Raw genomic sequence first — 20,496 nt, 5'->3', positions numbered from 1 at the left:
TTAACACTGTGGAGGTTAAAGGAATATTGCTTCTCAAGCAGTCAATATAATGTCACCGTCAGCGTGTTACAAGTAGAATGACATGCAATCAAGTGTTTTCTTGAAAACAGTGTTTGAGCACTAACAATTACGTATACGTTTTGACTTTTTAGACGCAACGCAAAAGTCACGCGAGGATTATTCCACTATCCCAGCAGCAGACGTAATCAAGAAGCTATCGGCACTCACCTCCTTATCGTTCCCGAAAGCACTAACAAGTAACAACACGTTATCACCACACTGTTTACTGACGTGCGCGCGAGTTGACGGCCGGGGACGGAGTGGAGACGTGGTGCGTGGTGGGGACGAGCGCAGAGCGCACACACGGCAGATAGAGCACTCGAACAAATCAACTTCAAGAAGCGCCTGGAGTTCAGCCGGCCTAGCCAAGGTGACAGACGCTATGGCTACAACGAAACGCTTTGTGGCTCTCTTCTCTATCACTCTTCCATATTAGTGCGACAGTGACAGTTGCGATTCGATCATTACGGAGCGTAAGCGATTGGCATGTTGGCTACGCGGCCTGGTCCTTGTCCGAACGTAGCTCGCTGAGCACCGAGCGGACGGCCGTGCGCACAAGGGATCGCGGATATACATAAGGCAAGATACACAATTCCAGCTGGGTACGTACGTAAGGTAGATACGTAACCAAGAAGATATATATGCAGAGCATAATGTAGGTAGTTAGCAATTTATGCACTCACCTAATCGTTCCCGAAAGCTATACTGCTACACTAACAAGTAACAACACGTTATCACACACTGTTTACCGACTTGCGCGCGAGTTGACGGTCGGGGACGGAGTGGAGACGTGGTGGGACATAAATCACGCACAACGTAGACAGAGCATATTAGAGTGCGTCTAAAATTTCACACACCTTACTTAATTCAGCCGTCCGAGCTGGCATCCTAATTAGGATCCTAAAAAAAATTTCCTATTTACGATTTAGGATAGGCTAACTTTGCGCCGATTTGACTAGAACAAAGTGAAAGAGTGTCATTATCATTGTAAAGGTCATATTTTCATAGAAATTTGACATTAATGATGACATTGCCATGTTTTGTCATTGCAAATGCCATGCCGAGTTAGCTTGGTCAGACTCTAAGCTCAATCCAAAGCGTATCCTTTAAGGCTCGCATAATATGTCAGTCAGTCAGTGATACAATTTGTTAATTTTTAGATGTTTGTATGAACTCAACTTTTTTTAGCTAGCTTAGTTTAGTGTCCCACTGCTGGGCAAAGGCCTGCCTTCCTTTACTCCACTCAATCCTGTCGTTTGTATTTTCCCGCCAATCCGGATAAAATACGTCCAAGTCGTCCCGCCATCTTCTTTTCGGTCTGCCTGAACCCCGGCCTGCACCATCGATGGAGGTATCTCAACAACCGTTTGAAATTTATAAAATTTCAGGTTCTAGTTAGACTTTCGGGTCTAAATAAATGAACGAAAAGTCATGTGTTTACATTAAATAGATTTTGCGTTCTGAAGGTGTCAAAAGCGGTTTCTGTAAAATTTTAGAGAACGGAATTCCTAATTACAAAATGTTGGTGAGAGCGAATCCTCGAAGGTTTAAGCCGCACGACTAAAAACACAAACAAAAAGAATTTAAAAAGCCGGACAAGTATGAGTCGGACTCGCCCACTGAGGGTTCCGTACTTTTTAGTATGTGTTGCTATAGCGGCAACAGAAATACATCATTTGTAAAAATTTCAACTATGACGGTTCATGAGATACAGCCTGGTGACAGACAGACAGACAAACAGACAGATAGACGGACATAGGAGTTTTAGTAATACTGTTCCGTTTTTACCCTTTGGGTACGGAACCCTAAAAAGCGTCTCTACGTGGAGACCTCGAGTCCCAAACTCTTAAATGCGAAGTCTGCCGGAGGTAGTCTATGTTTTAACGTCTCGAGTAATATTCTAACAACCAACCGAACCAAAACGGAAGAACCATTATAAGTTTAATCCCCAATTATACATAAGTATCATGGTTTTTAGGTCAATATTATATTGGTTTGAAAAATGTAATTTTCTTGCGTTTTAAAAGCGATAAGAATGATGTTCCTCCTGTATTATGAGATATTCTTATGAGTAAGAAATGGGTGGTGGAAGTGTTAGCCATGGCAAAAATGTCAAATCTCGTGTGCTTATATTTTTATAAGGTCAGCCTGAGCAACTGCAACTATGGGGCAAATGCAACTACTCTAAAAATACAAGTGAGTCTAGATCTGTTGTTGTTGTTGTGTGTCCTATGGCACCCCAGAGGTGCAAACGGCCTTCACAAGCTTAGAGTAAGATCAGCGCTTGAATAAAGTCTAATGGCAAATCATTCTATTTGAGCATAAGCTTAATTGTTTACATAAATTATCAGGCAATTCATTAATTATCTCAATTCCACCGCGCTTTTGACCCTATTAAGGGATGATTTTCGGGATAAAAACTATCCTATGTCCTTCTCCGGGACTCAAACTATCTCTATGCCAAATTTCAACTAAATCAGTTCAGTGGTTTAAGCGTGAAGAGGTAACACACAGACAGACAGACTTTCGCATTTATAATATTAGTATGGATTTATATGATATGATATTACTATTTATCTATTACTAGCTTTTGCCCGCGACTTCGTCTGCATGGACTTAGTAACCCCAGCTAGAATAAGAATAGCTCCTGGAGAAAGTCTTATTGCAATCATTCAATTTGAGCATAATATGCACACAAATAATAGGCAACTCATTTATTATCCCAATTCCACCATGATTCCACCCCGCTTTTAACCCTCTTAAGGGATGATTTTCGGGATAAAAACTATCCTATGTCCTTCTCAGGGACTTAACCTATCTCTATGCTAAATTTCATTTAAATCGATTCAGCGGTTTAAGCGTGAAGAGGGAACACACAGACAGAAAGACAGACAGACAGACTTTCGCATTTATAATATTAGTATGGATACCGCGCTGACACTAAATCCCTTAAAGTGGCAGCCCGGCTCCCGGCCAATTACGTCAATTAAATTTGAATTTTGACTAATTGAAATAAAATCAAAATTTCAACAGCTCAAAAACTACCTATGCCATTATCACTAACACTACACCTCATAAAAAATATAAAACAAAGACCCCAACCGCGTCTGTCTGTCTGTATGTTCGCGATTAACTCAAAAACTACTGGACGGATTTTCATCTATCAATAGTGATTCTTGAGGAAGGTTTGGGTGTACAATTTTGTTAAGGTTTTGTGTGGCCCGTGCGAAGTCAGGGCGGGTCGCTAGTAAGGGATAAATAAGAGCGACCAGAATACATTAACAGTAAAGGATGACTCACGCCAGAACGGTTCGGGCCCGGGCCGGGGCGCCCGACGAATTATTTTTCCATGACAGGTGATCGGTGATCACTTGACGCTTTCTATAGAAAACTGAAGTATCAGGCGCCCCGGCCCGGGCCCGAACCGTTCTATCGTGAGTCGTCCGTAATATATTTAATACCTGAATGTCACCCTAGGTTTAATAGAAACAATGCTAGTCTTATCGTAATAATCCAATAATAGCATTAACCGAATAAAAAATTTCTTGAAAACATGAAGCATTGTTATTATTACATCGATGTAATTTTGTCATTACACTTGTTAATACACTTATATATAATATATGTATATAGGGACATTTTTACACAAATTGGCTAAGTCCCACGGTAAGCTCAAGAAGGCTTGTGTTGTGGGTACTCAGACAACGATATATATAATACTTATACAAATACTTAAATACATAGAAAACGTCCGTGACTCAGGAACAAATATCTGTGTTCATCACACAAATAAATGCCCTTACCGGGATTCGCACCCAGGACCATCAGCTTCACAGGCAGGGTTACTACCCACTAGGCCAGACCGGTCGTCAAACTTACTTAGATTTTCGTGACGTTCCCGGGAAAGGGAACTTAAATGCCATCAGCAAATACAAAACGAGGTGTCAAGTCAAAATATCGATCTCATCATATCTTAAATATGATATAGATATTACAAATTATTAGTACCTGACGAAATAAAAGTTCCTCTTTCTCAAGCTTTTATTTTTAGTTTCATTCACCTGTCCCGTTGTCTATCTGTAATCAAGTCTTGTAATTTAAATTTGACCCACTTCCCGGTTTTCAATGTAGCTGAAATTTTTCATACATATGTAAGTCGGGTGACAATGCAATATTTATATGGTACCATCGAGCTGATCTGATGATGGAGACAGAATGTGGCCTTTGGATAAAACAACACAACCTAAATTGTGTTTGGGGTTGTTAGAACTGTCTCGATGAGTATTATTGTAAAAAAAGTACAGTCAGCGATAAAATCTTGTACCAAAAATTAAAATATTGACCAAAAACTTATTCTTATTCAATCACTCATCCCGTCATAAATCCATGAAAAACATGAATATTTTTTTTTATATTATTGTGCTATAAATTATCATATTTATTGACAGTAATTATGGAAATTGATTAAAGTATCACTACATTAAAACAAAGTAGCTTTCCGCTGTCTGTCTGTCCTTATGTTTGCTTAGATCTTTAAAACTGGCGGGATGACCTGGACAGCTTCAGGCCTCCTTCACTCGCTCAAGGCCACGCGCTATATGCCTACCGCTTGGCGTATCGTCGACAATACAATCGACAGAGGGCCGCCGAACGCCCGCCTGAGCGCTCGCACCGCACGTTTCCCGCGCTTACGCTTCGAAATGCCGAAACCACGTAATTATTGTGCAGTAGATGGGTGTAAAAGTCAAAAAACAAAAGAAAATTTGTCGTTTTTTTAGGGTTCCGTACCCAAAGGGTAAAAACGGGACCCTATTACTAAGACTCCGCTGTCCATCTGTCTTTCACCAGGCTGTATCTCATGAACCGTGATAGCTAGACAGTTGAAATTTTCACAGATGATGTATTTCTGTTGCCGCTATAACAACAAATACTAAAAAGTACGGAACCCTCGGTGGGCGAGTCCGACTCGCACTTGGCCGGGAGACGAAGAAAGGTGAGTAGTATTTTAAATCTATCTTTATGAATTTTGTCACTATTTATTTCTTTGAACATAAGTAGATAAATCGTAAATTAAGGAGTTTTTTGAGTCAGGTATTATAAGTGTTGTTTTTAAATATTTGATTGACTAATATAAAATATTGGTTGATTCGCAACATTCGTTTTATTACAATAATAACATAAGTAATAGCAGTGTTGGCCGAACGCTAATGCCATTAACCATTAAAAATTAAAAATTAACAATTAAAAAGGTTAATGGCCATTAACCATTAGCCATTTAATTCGGATTAAAGTTAATTCGGATTAAATTTTTGAGACGTTAATGGCCATTGAAGTTAATTCGGATTAACTTTAATTCGGATTAACTTCAATGGCCATTAAAGTTTCAAAAAATTAATTAGAATTACTCTCAATTGCATTAACGTCTAATAAAATTACATTCGTGATATTTTAAAATGAGACAGCAAAATGACCCTGACTGAACCCTGGCAGTAGTAGCAGTACCTACCTACTACCTAGTAGAATTCTGGTTTGGTGCAACACAGACATACGCGGTTTTGGTCATTTAAATCGTCTTGATGAGCACTTCGGAGAGCCGTACCCATGATAGAGCTGATGCTGAACCCTGGCAGTACCTAATGGATCTAAGGTTTGGTGCAACACAGGCACACGCTGTTTTAGTCATCCGACTCGTCTTGATGAGCACTTCGGAGAGCCATACCCATGATAGAGCTGATGCTGTACCCTGGCAGTACCTAATGGATCTAAGGTTTGGTGCAACATAGGCACACGCTGTTTTAGTCATCCGACTCGTCTTGATGAGCACTTAGGAGAGCAGTACCCATGATAGAGCTGATGCTGAACCCTGGCAGTACCTAGTGGATCTAAGGTTTGGTGCAACATAGGCACACGCTGTTTTAGTCACCCGACTCGTCTTGATGAGCACTTAGGAGAGCAGTACCCATAATGGAGCTGATGCTGAACCCTGGCAGTACCTAATGGATCTAAGGTTTGGTGCAACATAGGCACACGCTGTTTTAGTCATCCGACTCGTCTTGATGAGCACTTAGGAGAGCAGTACCCATGATAGAACTGATGCTGAACCCTGGCAGTACCTAGTGGATCTAAGGTTTGGTGCAACATAGGCACACGCTGTTTTAGTCACCCGACTCGTCTTGATGAGCACTTAGGAGAGCAGTACCCATAATGGAGCTGATGCTGAACCCTGGCAGTACCTAGCGGAACTAAGGTTTGGTGCAACATAGGCACCCGCTGTTTTAGTCACCCGACTCGTCTTGATGAGCACTTAGGAGAGCGGTACCCACGATAGAGCTGATGCTGAACCCTGGCAGTACCTAGTGGATCTAAGGTTTGGTGCAACATAGGCACACGCTGTTTTAGTCACCCGACTCGTCTTGATGAGCACTTAGGAGAGCAGTACCCATAATGGAGCTGATGCTGAACCCTGGCAGTACCTAGTGGATCTAAGGTTTGGTGCAACATAGGCACACGTTGTTTTAGTCACCCGACTCGTCTTGATGAGCACTTAGGAGAGCAGTACCCATGATAGAGCTGATGCTGAACCCTGGCAGTACCTAGTGGATCTAAGGTTTGGTGCAACATAGGCACACGCTGTTTTAGTCACCCGACTCGTCTTGATGAGCACTTAGGAGAGCAGTACCCATAATGGAGCTGATGCTGAACCCTGGCAGTACCTAGTGGATCTAAGGTTTGGTGCAACATAGGCACACGCTGTTTTAGTCACCCGACTCGTCTTGATGAGCACTTAGGAGAGCAGTACCCATGATAGAGCTGATGCTGAACCCTGGCAGTACCTAGTGGATCTAAGGTTTGGTGCAACATAGGCACGCGCTGTTTAGGTCATCCGACTCGTCTTGATGAGCACTTAGGAGAGCGGTACCCATGATAGAGCTGATGCTGAACCCTGGCAGTACCTAGTGGATCTAAGGTTTGGTGCAACATAGGCACCCGCTGTTTTAGTCACCCGACTCGTCTAGATGAGCACTTAGGAGAGCAGTACCCATGATAGAGCTGATGCTGAACCCTGGCAGTACATAGTGGAACTAAGGTTTGGTACAACATAGGCACACGCTGTTATGGTCATCTCACTCGTTCTAATGAGCACTTGGGAGAGCAGTACCCATGATAGAGCTGATGCTGAACCCTGGCAGTACATAGTGGAACTAAGGTTTGGTACAACATAGGCACACGCTGTTATGGTCATCTCACTCGTTCTAATGAGCACTTGGGAGCGCAATATTTGAATATTATCTTGAGATACTCATAAGATAGATGACATATACTTATGGCAGTAAGCAGTAGGTCCTAGTAAGTACCTAGAGGTACTTACTAGGACTCAGGTATGGTCCAATCTATTCACGCGCTGTTTTGGTTCATCTTTTTATATTAAGTTGATGGGAATAGTAACAAAAGTGCTGCCTAATCAATGTTTTGTAAATTTTTGTATTATTCAACACTTTCAGCGCCAAGCGCCCCATTTCAATAACAAAATGAACCCGACTATCGGGTTCTTGGCACTGAAAGTGTTAACTGATCATGATTACCAATGTCATGGTCATGCAATATTATGTAAGATATGAAAGAATATGTTTGTATTTATGAACTGAATCGGAATCCTTACAGGGATAAATTAAAATAACATATTTATTTATCATTATTTATTTATTTAAAAAAATGTATTACAAATTATATACCACTAATTATTTTAACAATAAAATTATAAAAATTAAGTCTTATTTTATACATAATGATACAGATGTAGTGCATAAGTGTTTGTCGTCGTATTTTCACGGAAACGTTCGTATTTGTCATGCTACTTCTGTCAACCTCAGTATTTTTGTACTGAGACTGACTGAAATAGCAAGACACGTTCGTGCGTTTCCGCGAAAATACGATGGTAAACAATTATGCACTACATCTGTATCATTATGTATAAAATAAGACTTAATTTTTATAATTGATAAAATAATTAGTGGTATATAATTTGTAATATATTTTCTTAAATAAATAAATAATGATAAATAAATATGTTATTTTAATTTATCCCTGTAAGGATTCCGATTCAGTTCATAAATACAAACATATTCTTTCATATCTTACATAATATTGCATGACCATGACATTGGTAATCATGATCAGTTAACACTTTCAGTGCCAAGAACCCGATAGTCGGGTTCATTTTGTTATTGAAATGGGGCGCTTGGCGCTGAAAGTGTTGAATAATACAAAAAATTACAAAACATTGATTAGGCAGCACTTTTGTTACTATTCCCATCAACTTAATAAAAAAAGATGAACCAAAACAGCGCGTGAATAGATTGGACCATACCTGAGTCCTAGTAAGTACCTCTAGGTACTTACTAGGACCTACTGCTTACTGCCATAAGTATATTTCATCTATCTTATGAGTATCTCAAGATAATATTCAAATATTGCGCTCCCAAGTGCTCATTAGAACGAGTGAGATGACCATAACAGCGTGTGCCTATGTTGTACCAAACCTTAGTTCCACTATGTAGTGCCAGGGTTTAGCATCAGCTCTATCATGGGTACTGCTCTCCCAAGTGCTCATTAGAACGAGTGAGATGACCATAACAGCGTGTGCCTATGTTGTACCAAACCTTAGTTCCACTATGTACTGCCAGGGTTCAGCATCAGCTCTATCATGGGTACTGCTCTCCTAAGTGCTCATCTAGACGAGTCGGGTGACTAAAACAGCGGGTGCCTATGTTGCACCAAACCTTAAATCTACTAGGTACTGCCAGGGTTCAGCATCAGCTCTATCATGGGTACTGCTCTCCTAAGTGCTCATCAAGACGTGTCGGACGACCTAAACAGTGCGTGCCAATGTTGCACCAAACCTTAGATCCACTAGGTACTGCCAGGGTTCAGCATCAGCTCTATCGTGGGTACCGCTCTCCTAAGTGCTCATCAAGACGAGTCTGGTGACTAAAACAGCGGGTGCCTATGTTGCACCAAACCTTAGACCCACTAGGTACTGCCAGGGTTCAGCATCAGCTCTATCATGGGTACTGCTCTCCTAAGTGCTCATCAAGACGTGTCGGACGACCTAAACAGTGCGTGCCAATGTTGCACCAAACCTTAAATCCACTAGGTACTGCCAGGGTTCAGCATCAGCTCTACCATGGGTATGGCTCTCCGAAGTGCTCATCAAGACGAGTCGGATGACTAAAACAGCGTGTGCCTATGTTGCACCAAACCTTAGATCCATTAGGTACTGCCAGGGTTCAGCATCAGCTCTATCATGGGTACGGCTCTCCGAAGTGCTCATCAAGACGATTTAAATGACCAAAACCGCGTATGTCTGTGTTGCACCAAACCAGAATTCTACTAGGTAGTAGGTAGGTACTGCTACTACTGCCAGGGTTCAGTCAGGGTCATTTTGCTGTCTCATTTTAAAATATCACGAATGTAATTTTATTAGACGTTAATGGCCATTGAGAGTAATTCTAATTAATTTTTTGAAACTTTAATGGCCATTGAAGTTAATCCGAATTAAAGTTAATCCGAATTAACTTCAATGGCCATTAACGTCTCAAAAATTTAATCCGAATTAACTTTAATGCAATTGGTTAATGGCGGAACTAATGGTTAATAAAATTGATCAATGGTTAATTAAAATTAACAATTACGGCCAACACTGAGTAATAGTACAACCCTAGCGCATTCTTACGATGACGCGTTGGCACGTGGCTCGCACGGCGAGCAAGGCAGTCTCGACTCTTTGTGCGCATACTTATGGTACATTTCTTCTCGTCCTGAGCAGCAGGTATTATTATTAAGACTATGTAGGCTATTATAGCGTAGGTATTTTCGCTTTTGTATGGGAATGATGTATCTGTTACGTAGTAACTATTTATTAATCTGTGACAGCTTCCTGAACAACTGGCCGGAGGAAACACCAAATCGGGAGTCGTGGAAATCAAGGGGACACTTAGGTAGGCTAAAAAAAAACGGATTTTGATGCGGTTTTCACCTATCAATAGTCATTCTTGAGGAAGGTTTTAGTGTATAATTTGTAAAGGTTTGTGTAACCCGTGCGAAGTCGGGGCGGGTCGCTAGTATGACATATATGTCCGCGAGTCTTGTCAATAGGTATAATCATTAATTGATTAGTGCACGATAATAATGATAACATGTAGAAGAAAAGAAACCGTTACAATAAAAAATAAATTCTTAACGCCTGTAGATATTATATTATCGAAAAGGGTATAATGTTATAGAAGCAAATTTTTGCTATGAGAAATAGCGTAGGCGCTAAATAAAAACGCTTCGAGTCAGACCTTTCTAAAATAAAACTTATAATATCGTATTGTTGTATGCTTGTAGGTATAAGAGATACAAAAGTTACGATAAGAAACAGAGGTGATCGTATTGACTTTTTTTAAATTCATAAGTGATTACCCTCAGTCCACAGTATAATCCACAGTCTGCATATTGTCCTACTATGGCCACATAATGAGGAGGGGAGATGAAAGCCTTGAAAATCTGATCATTGTTGGAAACACGGAGGGCAAACGAGGCCGGGGAGGGTCTCCCAACTAGATGGGAGCGATCATGCAAAACCATCCTCCCTAGCCTCAACCAACTTTAAGCTCGGTCGTCAGAGACGCGATGAACAGGCACCGATGGAGGCAGATCACAAGAACCAGGTGTGGAGCATCCACATCCACTGATGACCACGATTCTCAGTCATGAAGGGAGCGACCACAGACAGAGAAAAGTGATTACAATAACTCACCATATTCCAGTTTCTAATAGTAAGTCGATCGTCTCCGGCAGCTCTAACCGGAAACCTGGAATGTAAATATGACGTTTTTAGTACGTATAATGAATGTACTAAAACAAATTGAAATGCAATGAGGGCTATCGATTTTGTGCTCACCAGTTGGCGCCACTGTAGATGTAGGTCCAGAAAAACAGATCTCAAAATTCTTCTATGCTTATTTTTATAAAATCAATACGTTCTAATATACACAGGGTATTATAACGTCTAATTTTTTTAACCTGTTTAATTTTGCATGTATTTTAGTTGCCACTTTTTTTAAACCACTAACATTTATTGAGCTATATACTACGCTCTGACAGGAGTGACAGGTTTTTCGTATAAAGATATCGTCAATTGTCGTCCTTATGGTAAGCGACAATGTGGTACCTTTTGCTTGAAAACGACACATATCTATTGTTACAAAGATTTACCACAATTATGAATAAGGAGTGAAAATTCCCGATAAAAAAGCTTGAAACCCCAAAAACTTCTATACATTTGACATTTTTAAAGACCCCTAGCGGCCCTAGCGGCGAAATTAAACGCGGTAGCCCTCATTGCAAAAATATACGAATCACGATTATTAATTGTGCTACAGGGCCACTCAATTTAGCGCAAAAATATACAACCGCTCCGATATATCTGATGGCGATTGGACATCTTTAATCTTGAAGTATACAATTATAATTAAATAATAAATGGAATTCAAGCTTACCATCTGAAATTATTCTCCTAATGACACTGGCCATGTCTTTGACCTCAGCCGCGTAGAAATTATCTCCCGTGTACGGGGGTATACCTAAATCTAATTGAAGGATGTAAGGGGAACTTGCTGAGTATGGTAACATTAATAGGAAACCAGTCAAATTATTTTATGAAAATACTTTGATTTGTGTTACTTCAAGTAACGGATGTCCCAAAAAGGACGCAAGATTTCAATTTGCCGCCATTTTTGTATTTTAGTGCTGGCAAAAAACTATTTGACAGCTGAATGTTTAGGGTTTTTAAAAATGGCGGGTTATACGAAAGATCAACGCGTTTTTATTATTTAACAATATTTCAAAAGTAATGAAAGATTGGCGGGTACGGTTCGAAAATTCCTAGTCGTGTGATCTCTCGATTCGGTGATCAGAATTGGCCCCCTAGATCTTGCGATTTAACGCCTTTAGACTTCTTTTTAGGGTTATTTAAAGTCTAAAGCCTATGCCAATAAGCCCACAACCAATCATGCTTTAAAAGAGGAAATTCGACGCTGCATCGGAGAAATTCAGCCGCATCTATGCAAAATGGTCATAGAAAATTTTGACAAAAGAGTGCGTATGTGCCAGCAAAGCCTAGGAGAACATTTGCCTGACGTATTATTCCACAAATAACCCTATTTTATGTATTTCAAGATTTTATACACAAATGTAAAAATGTTTTTTTCATCAATTTCAAATCTTGTGTCCTTTTTGGGACAACCTTTAGAAACACTACTAAGTATATAAATTAAAAACTGAAATAGATGTCATATACGAAAGAAAACGTGTGTAAGACCTCGAGTGTCGTGGGCTGGGATCGAGCCAGCATCTTCTGCATTCGAGGCAGATGCCTTAACCATTCGGCCACCCGAATCACGGCAGTATGAGCTCGTGAATTCTGTTTATGATAGCATTGCAGGAAGCTGAAAAATAATAGAATTGCCCTAATAACATCTAAGTAAAGAAGCAGGTTCACTTTCATTAGTTTCTCGTTTAAAGCAATTGGCTTTTTCTACTTTCAGACAAGTTCTTTCTTTCATAGAGACTTTAGGGGTAGGCAACCATACTGAGATTGTTTACGACATTATAGTAATGTGTGTCCTAAACTGTGGAATGAACTGTCGCCCGTCGCCCGCGGTATTTCCGGACCGATACGACCGTCAAACCGGCCGGCAACGCACTCCTGGTGTTGCAGGTGTCCATGGGCGGCGATAATTATTTACTATCAGGCAAATCATGAAAATGTGTAAAGGATACAAGTAAGCATGTCTTGTAGCGCCGTGGGCTCGGGCGGGGGGACGGCGCGCAGCGCGCACGCGCGCATAAACTCCTTGCGCAGGTCGTGGAACCGCGCGTAGTACGCGGGCAGCGTCAGCTCCTTGCTGCACGCTTCTGGATATAGACATTGTCTGCAACAGTGTAGGTTTTTATAAGTAACATGTCAACATAAAATAAACTTGACTTCGGGTAGGTTTGCGTTTTTAGTCTTTTGACCAGTTTAATCGCTAGACTTATACTGGACGCGCGCATGCAGCTATATACAGAGCCCAATATCAACCTTCTCCTTCGACAAGGTTCAGGATTACGGGCCACACACGATAGGCGTGGCCGTCAAATGTAACTTACATCTATGCATCTCGCTCGTACTCGCATATTAGTGCGAGGGAGATGTATAGAAAGTAAATTACGTAGACGTTAAGGCTGGCGTCCAATAGGCTCGCCGAGGCGGATCGCAATAATTCGCCTTCTATACATTTACTATGAAACTGCGTCTATTGACAAAGAGCCGCGGCGCGTAGAATCGAATTTACCGTTAAAAGGCGAATTATTGCGATTCGATTCGATTCGCCTCGGCGAGTCTAGTGGACGCTAGCCTTTAGCGTATATGTCCGTTTTGACACTGTCAGTGACTCATGGTACGGCTCTATTTGACACATCAAATATATGGCATATGGCGGTGTACTGCGTACCGAAAAACATCTCAGCAATCGGGTAAAGATACAATCATATCACATATTAACCCGTTATTCATAAAACTTGGCAACCTTTGTTAAATTTTGTTTCTATTATAACAAACAGAAATGTCTAAATGACGGAAAGGGACAAACGATTATAAATAGTATGTTAGAATTGACAGGCGTTTATAAATTGCTTCACAAAGTAATCTACCTATGTCACTAATGTGGTTCTAATGTGTCTATTCTATTAGTATTTAAAGATTACAAACATTTGTTAAATCAGTTTTGATACAGCCCAAAATAGGCCAGTCTTAATCGAAAAATGTACCCCTTTTCCTTAATTTTATTTATTATTTCCTAACACTCTTTCATTTAAAAAAAAAATACATCAATTAAATGTATTATTAAATTATTATTAACAAAACATTTCTAAACTACGATTCACGTTCAACAAAGCATTACAAATCCGGTTCAAAACTTCCCATAATGATTAGTGACGTTTGCTAAATGTCCCACCATTTTCATTTGTCGATAAGGTCGAATTCTACACCAATATTTATGACAATAGCGCCCTACCGACTACTAACAATATAACCTATTTTGCTGTGTCCGCCCATTTAATTGGTTTTATTATTTAAATGGCTCCAGGTTTACCCGTGACCTCTGGCGCAGGAAGCGAGACGCTTACATTTTAATGCTTGAATGACATTACAGGTGCGACTCCATTTGAACTCTGATGACGTGTCGTTCCAAACGCACACGATTACAGATGTAATTGTTTTCCATCGTATTTTCTCGGAAACGTTCGTATTTGTCATGCTACTTCAGTCAATGTCAGTATTTTTGTACCGAGACTCACTGAAATAGCAAGACACGTTCGTACGTTTCCGTGAAAATACGATGGAAAATAATTACACTACATCTCTGTACAGTTTAAAACACTTTTTAAATTTTGACATTCTATCACAAAACCGTCACATTGTTTTTATGACTTTGCCCACATAGCAGACACAGAGTCGGCCAAGCTAACTCTGCATGGCACTTGCAATGACAAAGTGTGGAATGTCATCATTAATGTAAAATTGTTCTGTTCAATTCGCGCACAGTTAGCTTACGCGGCCTCTACAATTTTATTAAACATAGTGCAAAGAGGATAAATTTTAAAATGTTATTTTCATTGTTTTCCTATAACAAATGCTGTTTTTTTTTTTACAAATAGCAAATTAAAGAATTTTCCTATTTTAATAGTTTTGACCAAACAACAGTCAACAATGTGGGGAAAGAAAATATACAATCTAATTTTGTGGACATTAATTTTTTTACAGATTAAGCACGAGTTCCTAATAAATTTTGCTGTGTAGCTAATAGAAAATATCTATGCGTGAGAATGGACACAAATTTGAAATTGAAACCACACCGGATGTTTGGTATCTAGTCAATCTGTAATCTAGCGATAGATAATTTCGATATGACATACAATACCATCGTTCAAATTATAATGACGTTTGGATGACAATATCATTAATGACAATAGCACTGAATCGGTTTCAAATAGACTTGATAGTGGAATTGTGGCATATATTCATATTCTATTGTGTTGGAATGTTTATTTACATACCAAAAAGATAAAGATATAGATCAAGCGGAAAGGGATGCAATACGTATTAAAATTAGAACGTAATCTACACTTAACAGCAGTAAATTGAATTGTTTTGTCTATACAAAGCGATCCATTTTTCGATTATGGGTCTATCGGGCCAATTCGAACAATAATCTAGATATCAACTAGATATCCACCAGATATGAAACAGAAACGATAACGAGATATTTAAGAAAGTCATGTCAAATTTGACATTACCGCGATTCCGAATGTCCTCTTGAACGATCTCTTTAAGATTTGCTTAAGATATTACTTAGACATCCAATGGATATCTAATGGATAGGGTAGGGTAGGAAACAGTGGCTCAGCTCGAACAGTGGCTGAGTCGCCCCAATATCGCCTCTATCATGTTGGAATTAGGTTGAGTGAGCCCATGTACCCGGCAATTTTCTCCGAGCCACTGTTTACTACCTTACCCTATCCCAAAACGTCACAATAATTGTAGCGTGAAATGACAATAGGGTATTTGACTGTATTTAAAATAAATTATTTAACACCATGCATGTAATAAAGCACCAGAAGATTAATAGAGAAACGTAGACGTCAGTTATTTTTAGACACAATTTCTATTTTAAAACCCTTATAAAACTATAAAGAGTAGGTAATTTGATTGTGACGTCACATGCTAGTGTTTCATATAAATTCCATAGTAGCAAAATCGTTTTGACAGTTCGAAAAAAGAAACTGATTTGACTAGTAGTCAAATACCCTATTGGTTTCTCGAATCGTACTGCAAAAGATAACTAGCTGAGAACGAAACTATAACGTATCTATATCGTATTGTTCTCGTATCTAGTAATTATCACGTTGTTCGAATTGACCGGGAGTCTTGAAACAATGATAAGCGATGATTACCAGACACCGTAAGTGGCGTAAATTTTATAGCAATTTTAGTGCAGCTCTTTAGAAATTTATTTTAGGAATGTATAAAAAAATAGGTGTAGTGATTATTGATTAAAATAGTAGTTATACACACCTAAGTGGGGGTTGTCCGTCTGTGACTAGCCTGAAGAGGGGGGAGTAGGGGTCCACTTGTAGCGAGCGCGCGAACTCCTCGAACTGAAACATGATCATAACAACGTTGTAAAAAATTAACAAAGCTGGGCAAAGTTATATAAGTTTACTTAATTATAAATAAAATAAAGTCAGGGGCCTAATAATATACAAGGCTTATTATGTAGGCTTCAATTTATACAAAATTCGGACACTAAAACCAAAATTCAACTATGTACAACGCTCGTTTTCAGCATGGTGATATCGTTGTGAAAACATACACATAATACAGGACAGACAGTACAGGAAGACATTGCTACTACAAATGTGCTAAAACTTTTAAATGGGAAGTGTTTGTTCTATGGCAAAGTTGCTATTTGATGGGCAAAGTTGTAAAATTTTGTAAGGTTACTTTAATTTTAAAATAACACCTGCCACTCGAACACATGAGATTATGATGTAAGTAAGCAGGTAGTTTATGGTGTACATTAATTACAAATTTTAATTCTTAAGATGTTAGAATATATTATTTCCATGCCCTGATTGCTATAAGTTACGTATCTCTCACAAAACTTAATGATATTTAAAAAAATTACCTATTAAAAGTTGATGTTTTTGGATGTAGACTTAATCAACCAAAAATATTTGAGTGAAATTTGGCAATAGCATGATAAATAAGTGTGATTAAATTGGAAATATAAGTAAGTTTCGAACAAGTTTCAAGTAAGGTTTATAGTGCACATTTTATACCAAAACTTTACGGACGTACTTAAATATATCCTTATTGATACGGGTTGAGTAGCCTTACCATGAGTTTGACACTGACATATTCGCTAACGTCTGCGTAACTTACTTTCTATACATCTCGCTCGCACTAATATGCCAGAACGAGCGAGATGCATAGATAATAATTTACAAAGTCAGTGTCAAAGTCGTGGTTAGGCTAGAAGTTAGAACCACGATAACCTCCGGTTTGTTAATAACAATTATTTTTAATGCAATATCGGTTACTATATTTAGAATCCATACAAACGTGCCTAAAAACATTCCTTCCATACACCAAGGCATTCTTACGTAATTCTCAACCCGACAACGCTCAATGACGCCATTCCGTTACCATGGCAAACAAACCATAGTTTAATCATAAATACCAGTATATTGACAGTATCGCTTAGCTTTAGGTTACCGTAAAACTTCCCAAATCCCAACTATGGTATAAAATTAACTTGAATAAATATGTTCATTTTGGTGGGGTAACGGGAAGTAGTGGGGGGAAACGGGACTATCATTTAAATCTATTAGTAGTTCTATGGCTAAACAAAAAGAAACGCAGACAAAACCCAAGAGAATATTGGTGCTTAATTAGGTTTGAAGTTGTGGACTCTATTGTAGTACTGAACTATAATTGTATGTTGTATGGTTTTATGGTACTCAAGGTTTACAACTGTTTAGACTGCGAATACAAGATGTATCGAAACATTACTTTTACTTAGTTTAAAACATTCCTACATATTGTAAATTAATAATATCATTTTAATCACATTTTGGATGATTTTAAGGAATTTAATTAGCATTCCGGCCGGGGTATAAGACAGGGAATCTGTCATCAGAAAAATCTTGTTGAACTATTAAGTGTGGCTACCACCAGTTTGGCACTGACATAAACGCTATGGAGAACGTAACATACTTTCTATGCATCTCGCTCGTAATACTCGCATATTAATGCGTGAGATGTATATAAAGTAAATTACGTAGAAGTTAGCGTATAATGTCAGTTTTGATACTGTCAGTGACAGTGACTCATGGTACGACTACGGGTTCAGTCGAAGGCAAAAATATCGATCCAGACAAATTGCTCAAAAATATTTGAACACGACCTTATTGTCTAAGGTGTGGGAATGGGAACTTTGGGAATGTATATATATTTATGCCTTTGACTGTACATATAGGTATGTATCGTACAGTAACTGTGTGACATTATAATCACTTACCTCTCTCCACCTACCTAGGAAAAGACTTAAGTTAAACGTTAGGCGTGTTGTTAATGTACCGTTTATACTAATTTAACCGTAAAATGCGTGGAGTTATGGGTACAAAAAATAACCACCAAAAAAAGTAAACAAATATTGGTTACATTACAAGATTTACAAGTGCCAAGAGTTGTTTATAGGTATGCTAATGGTCTTGTTTATAGTAGAGTCTGCAGGGAAAGAGAAGTCGTAGAATTTTAAGGGCGTGCCAGTGCTATTTTATGGTGTTTAGGGTTCCGTACCCAAAGGGTAAAAACGGGACCCTATTACTAAGACTCCGCTGTCTGTATGTCTGTCCGCCTGTCACCAGGCTGTATTTCTGTTGCCGCTATAACAACAAATACTAAAAACAAAATAAAATAAATATTCAAGCGGGGCTCCCATACAACAAACGTGATTTTTTTGCCGTTTTTTTTTGCGTAATAGTACGGAACCCTTCGTGCGCGAGCCCGACTCGCACTTTGCCTATTTTGGTATGCTGACAACACTGTCACGTAATTATAGTACGGTACGACACTAAAGGTTATGATACGTGAATCCCTTTGTTCCGGCTTTCTGCCACAGGCGCCACAGCTCACTAAATGGGAGCCTGGTGTCGGCTCGGAAACCAGGGACCGGACAACCCTTTCCGCGATAAAACCCTTTCAATGGGCAACACTTAAACACGGCTAACACATTGAAAGACTTTCCCTTTTGAACTGCAAGCCCATTCATACCCTTACCTTTGACTAACCCTTACCGAAATGCTAACCAAAAATAAGGCTAGCCCTTAATAAGGGTTACCCTTATCTTTAAGCGCTTTTTATAAAGGTTTCCCTTTGCGTGAAAGAGACAGGATTAGTATATATCTACGGTAGTGTATGAAAAGGAAAGAAAATACGTGCCTAGTCAAAGAACGCCGCCGTCGCCGCCGACGATCGCTCGGATTCGAAGTAATGTGTGCTTTATGAACAAGGTAGACGACTTAAATTAGCACGCTTATATGCTAAAAGGGAAGCCCTTTATAAGGCTAACCCTTATAAGCAATATGCAAGGTGTTGGTGAGCGGATGATAAGGGTTTTGTAAGGGTATTTGGGCTACCGATCACTCAAATTTGGTAGCTTTATATAAGGGTTTTTAAAACCAAAACAAAGGGTTTCGTCTGGCAAAGGGTATGGTGAGTTAAGCCTTATGCAATACCCTTATAAAACCCAGATAAGGGATAGCGGGCCGGTCCCTGTCGGAAACCTAATCCTATGAATTAGCACAGGCACTAGTGACTGCCATTTCACCTTCTACCCAAAGGTTAAAACCAACTTGTTTTTATGTCTCAGATACTAGAGTGACAGTTCGATTGAAAAAAACTACTAAAATTAGCTAAGACTGCCCATACCAACTGTAGTATTAGTACAAAACTAGATAGGGCCTAATTTACTACCTTATCTGCCCAATCCAGCAGTTATTTTAGTACAAACCTGGATAGGTAAATTGGGTAATCATAATCAAACAGTCATTTTAGTATCGGGGACATAAAAGCATTGAATAGGTAAGCCTTATTGGGATTGTTCGGATCTCTCACGATATTATACTTCGTCGAGTCACTGGTAAATATGAAATAATATTTCGTAACTAACAAAACCTAGTACCAATACCAATTTAAAAATAAGGAAATATTTTAATTGAACATTATTTCTTTAAAATCGAATTCTGAATCTAAAATATTCAACGTAACTTATGACTAGATTCAAAATAACCAGAGACACTCATCAAACTATCTCCATCTAAGCTGGATGTGCCTGGATCTGACATGTGGATTACGAATTATTGCATAATATCATCTAATAAATGGTATTTTATTCGAGATACGGTAGGTACTTTTACTCAGTCCATTATACAATAATTATACACAATAAATGTGACTAAAATGGCAAAGTATCACTATTTGTCAGTTATTTTAAGATCATGATTTCATGAATGACCTTCATATTTACGTAAATTAATATATTTTGAATGAATATACTTACCGATTATGTGCCGGAGACTAATTAATAAGGGGGACTATTAAATAGGTATAAAATTATCTTATATTAAAAACAACATAAATACCCGTCATAGCGGAAACATCGTTGTGTAAACTTTTGTAAGTCGATAGTCGGCTTTTATCCATTTTTTCCCGGTGACAAAACCGAATAATGTCAAATATAATTTCCCTTGTGGTATTATGTATGGTTTTATGCTGTTTTGAAA

General features: G+C 38.9%; 1 protein-coding gene across 3 annotated transcripts in view; it reads right to left on the bottom strand.

Annotated features, from left to right (window-relative positions):
• LOC134751147 (RNA-binding protein fusilli) overlaps positions 1-20,496 on the bottom strand; it is a 136,414-nt gene that overhangs the window by 44,122 nt on the left and 71,796 nt on the right. For all 3 annotated transcript variants that reach the window (XM_063686508.1, XM_063686509.1, XM_063686510.1), the window contains exons 3-6: positions 16,223-16,305; positions 12,886-13,037; positions 11,604-11,693; positions 10,862-10,916 (exon numbers count right to left, since the gene is read on the bottom strand). In XM_063686508.1, coding sequence (XP_063542578.1) covers positions 10,862-10,916; positions 11,604-11,693; positions 12,886-13,037; positions 16,223-16,305 — 380 coding nt within the window. The remainder of the gene's footprint in view (positions 1-10,861; positions 10,917-11,603; positions 11,694-12,885; positions 13,038-16,222; positions 16,306-20,496) is intronic.

This window comes from Cydia strobilella, chromosome 21 (genome assembly GCF_947568885.1).
Source record: "Cydia strobilella chromosome 21, ilCydStro3.1, whole genome shotgun sequence".
NCBI lineage: Eukaryota > Metazoa > Arthropoda > Insecta > Lepidoptera > Tortricidae > Cydia > Cydia strobilella.
The sequence above is the reverse complement of the archived record's forward strand: the minus strand, read 5'-3'. Positions and strand labels throughout refer to the sequence as shown.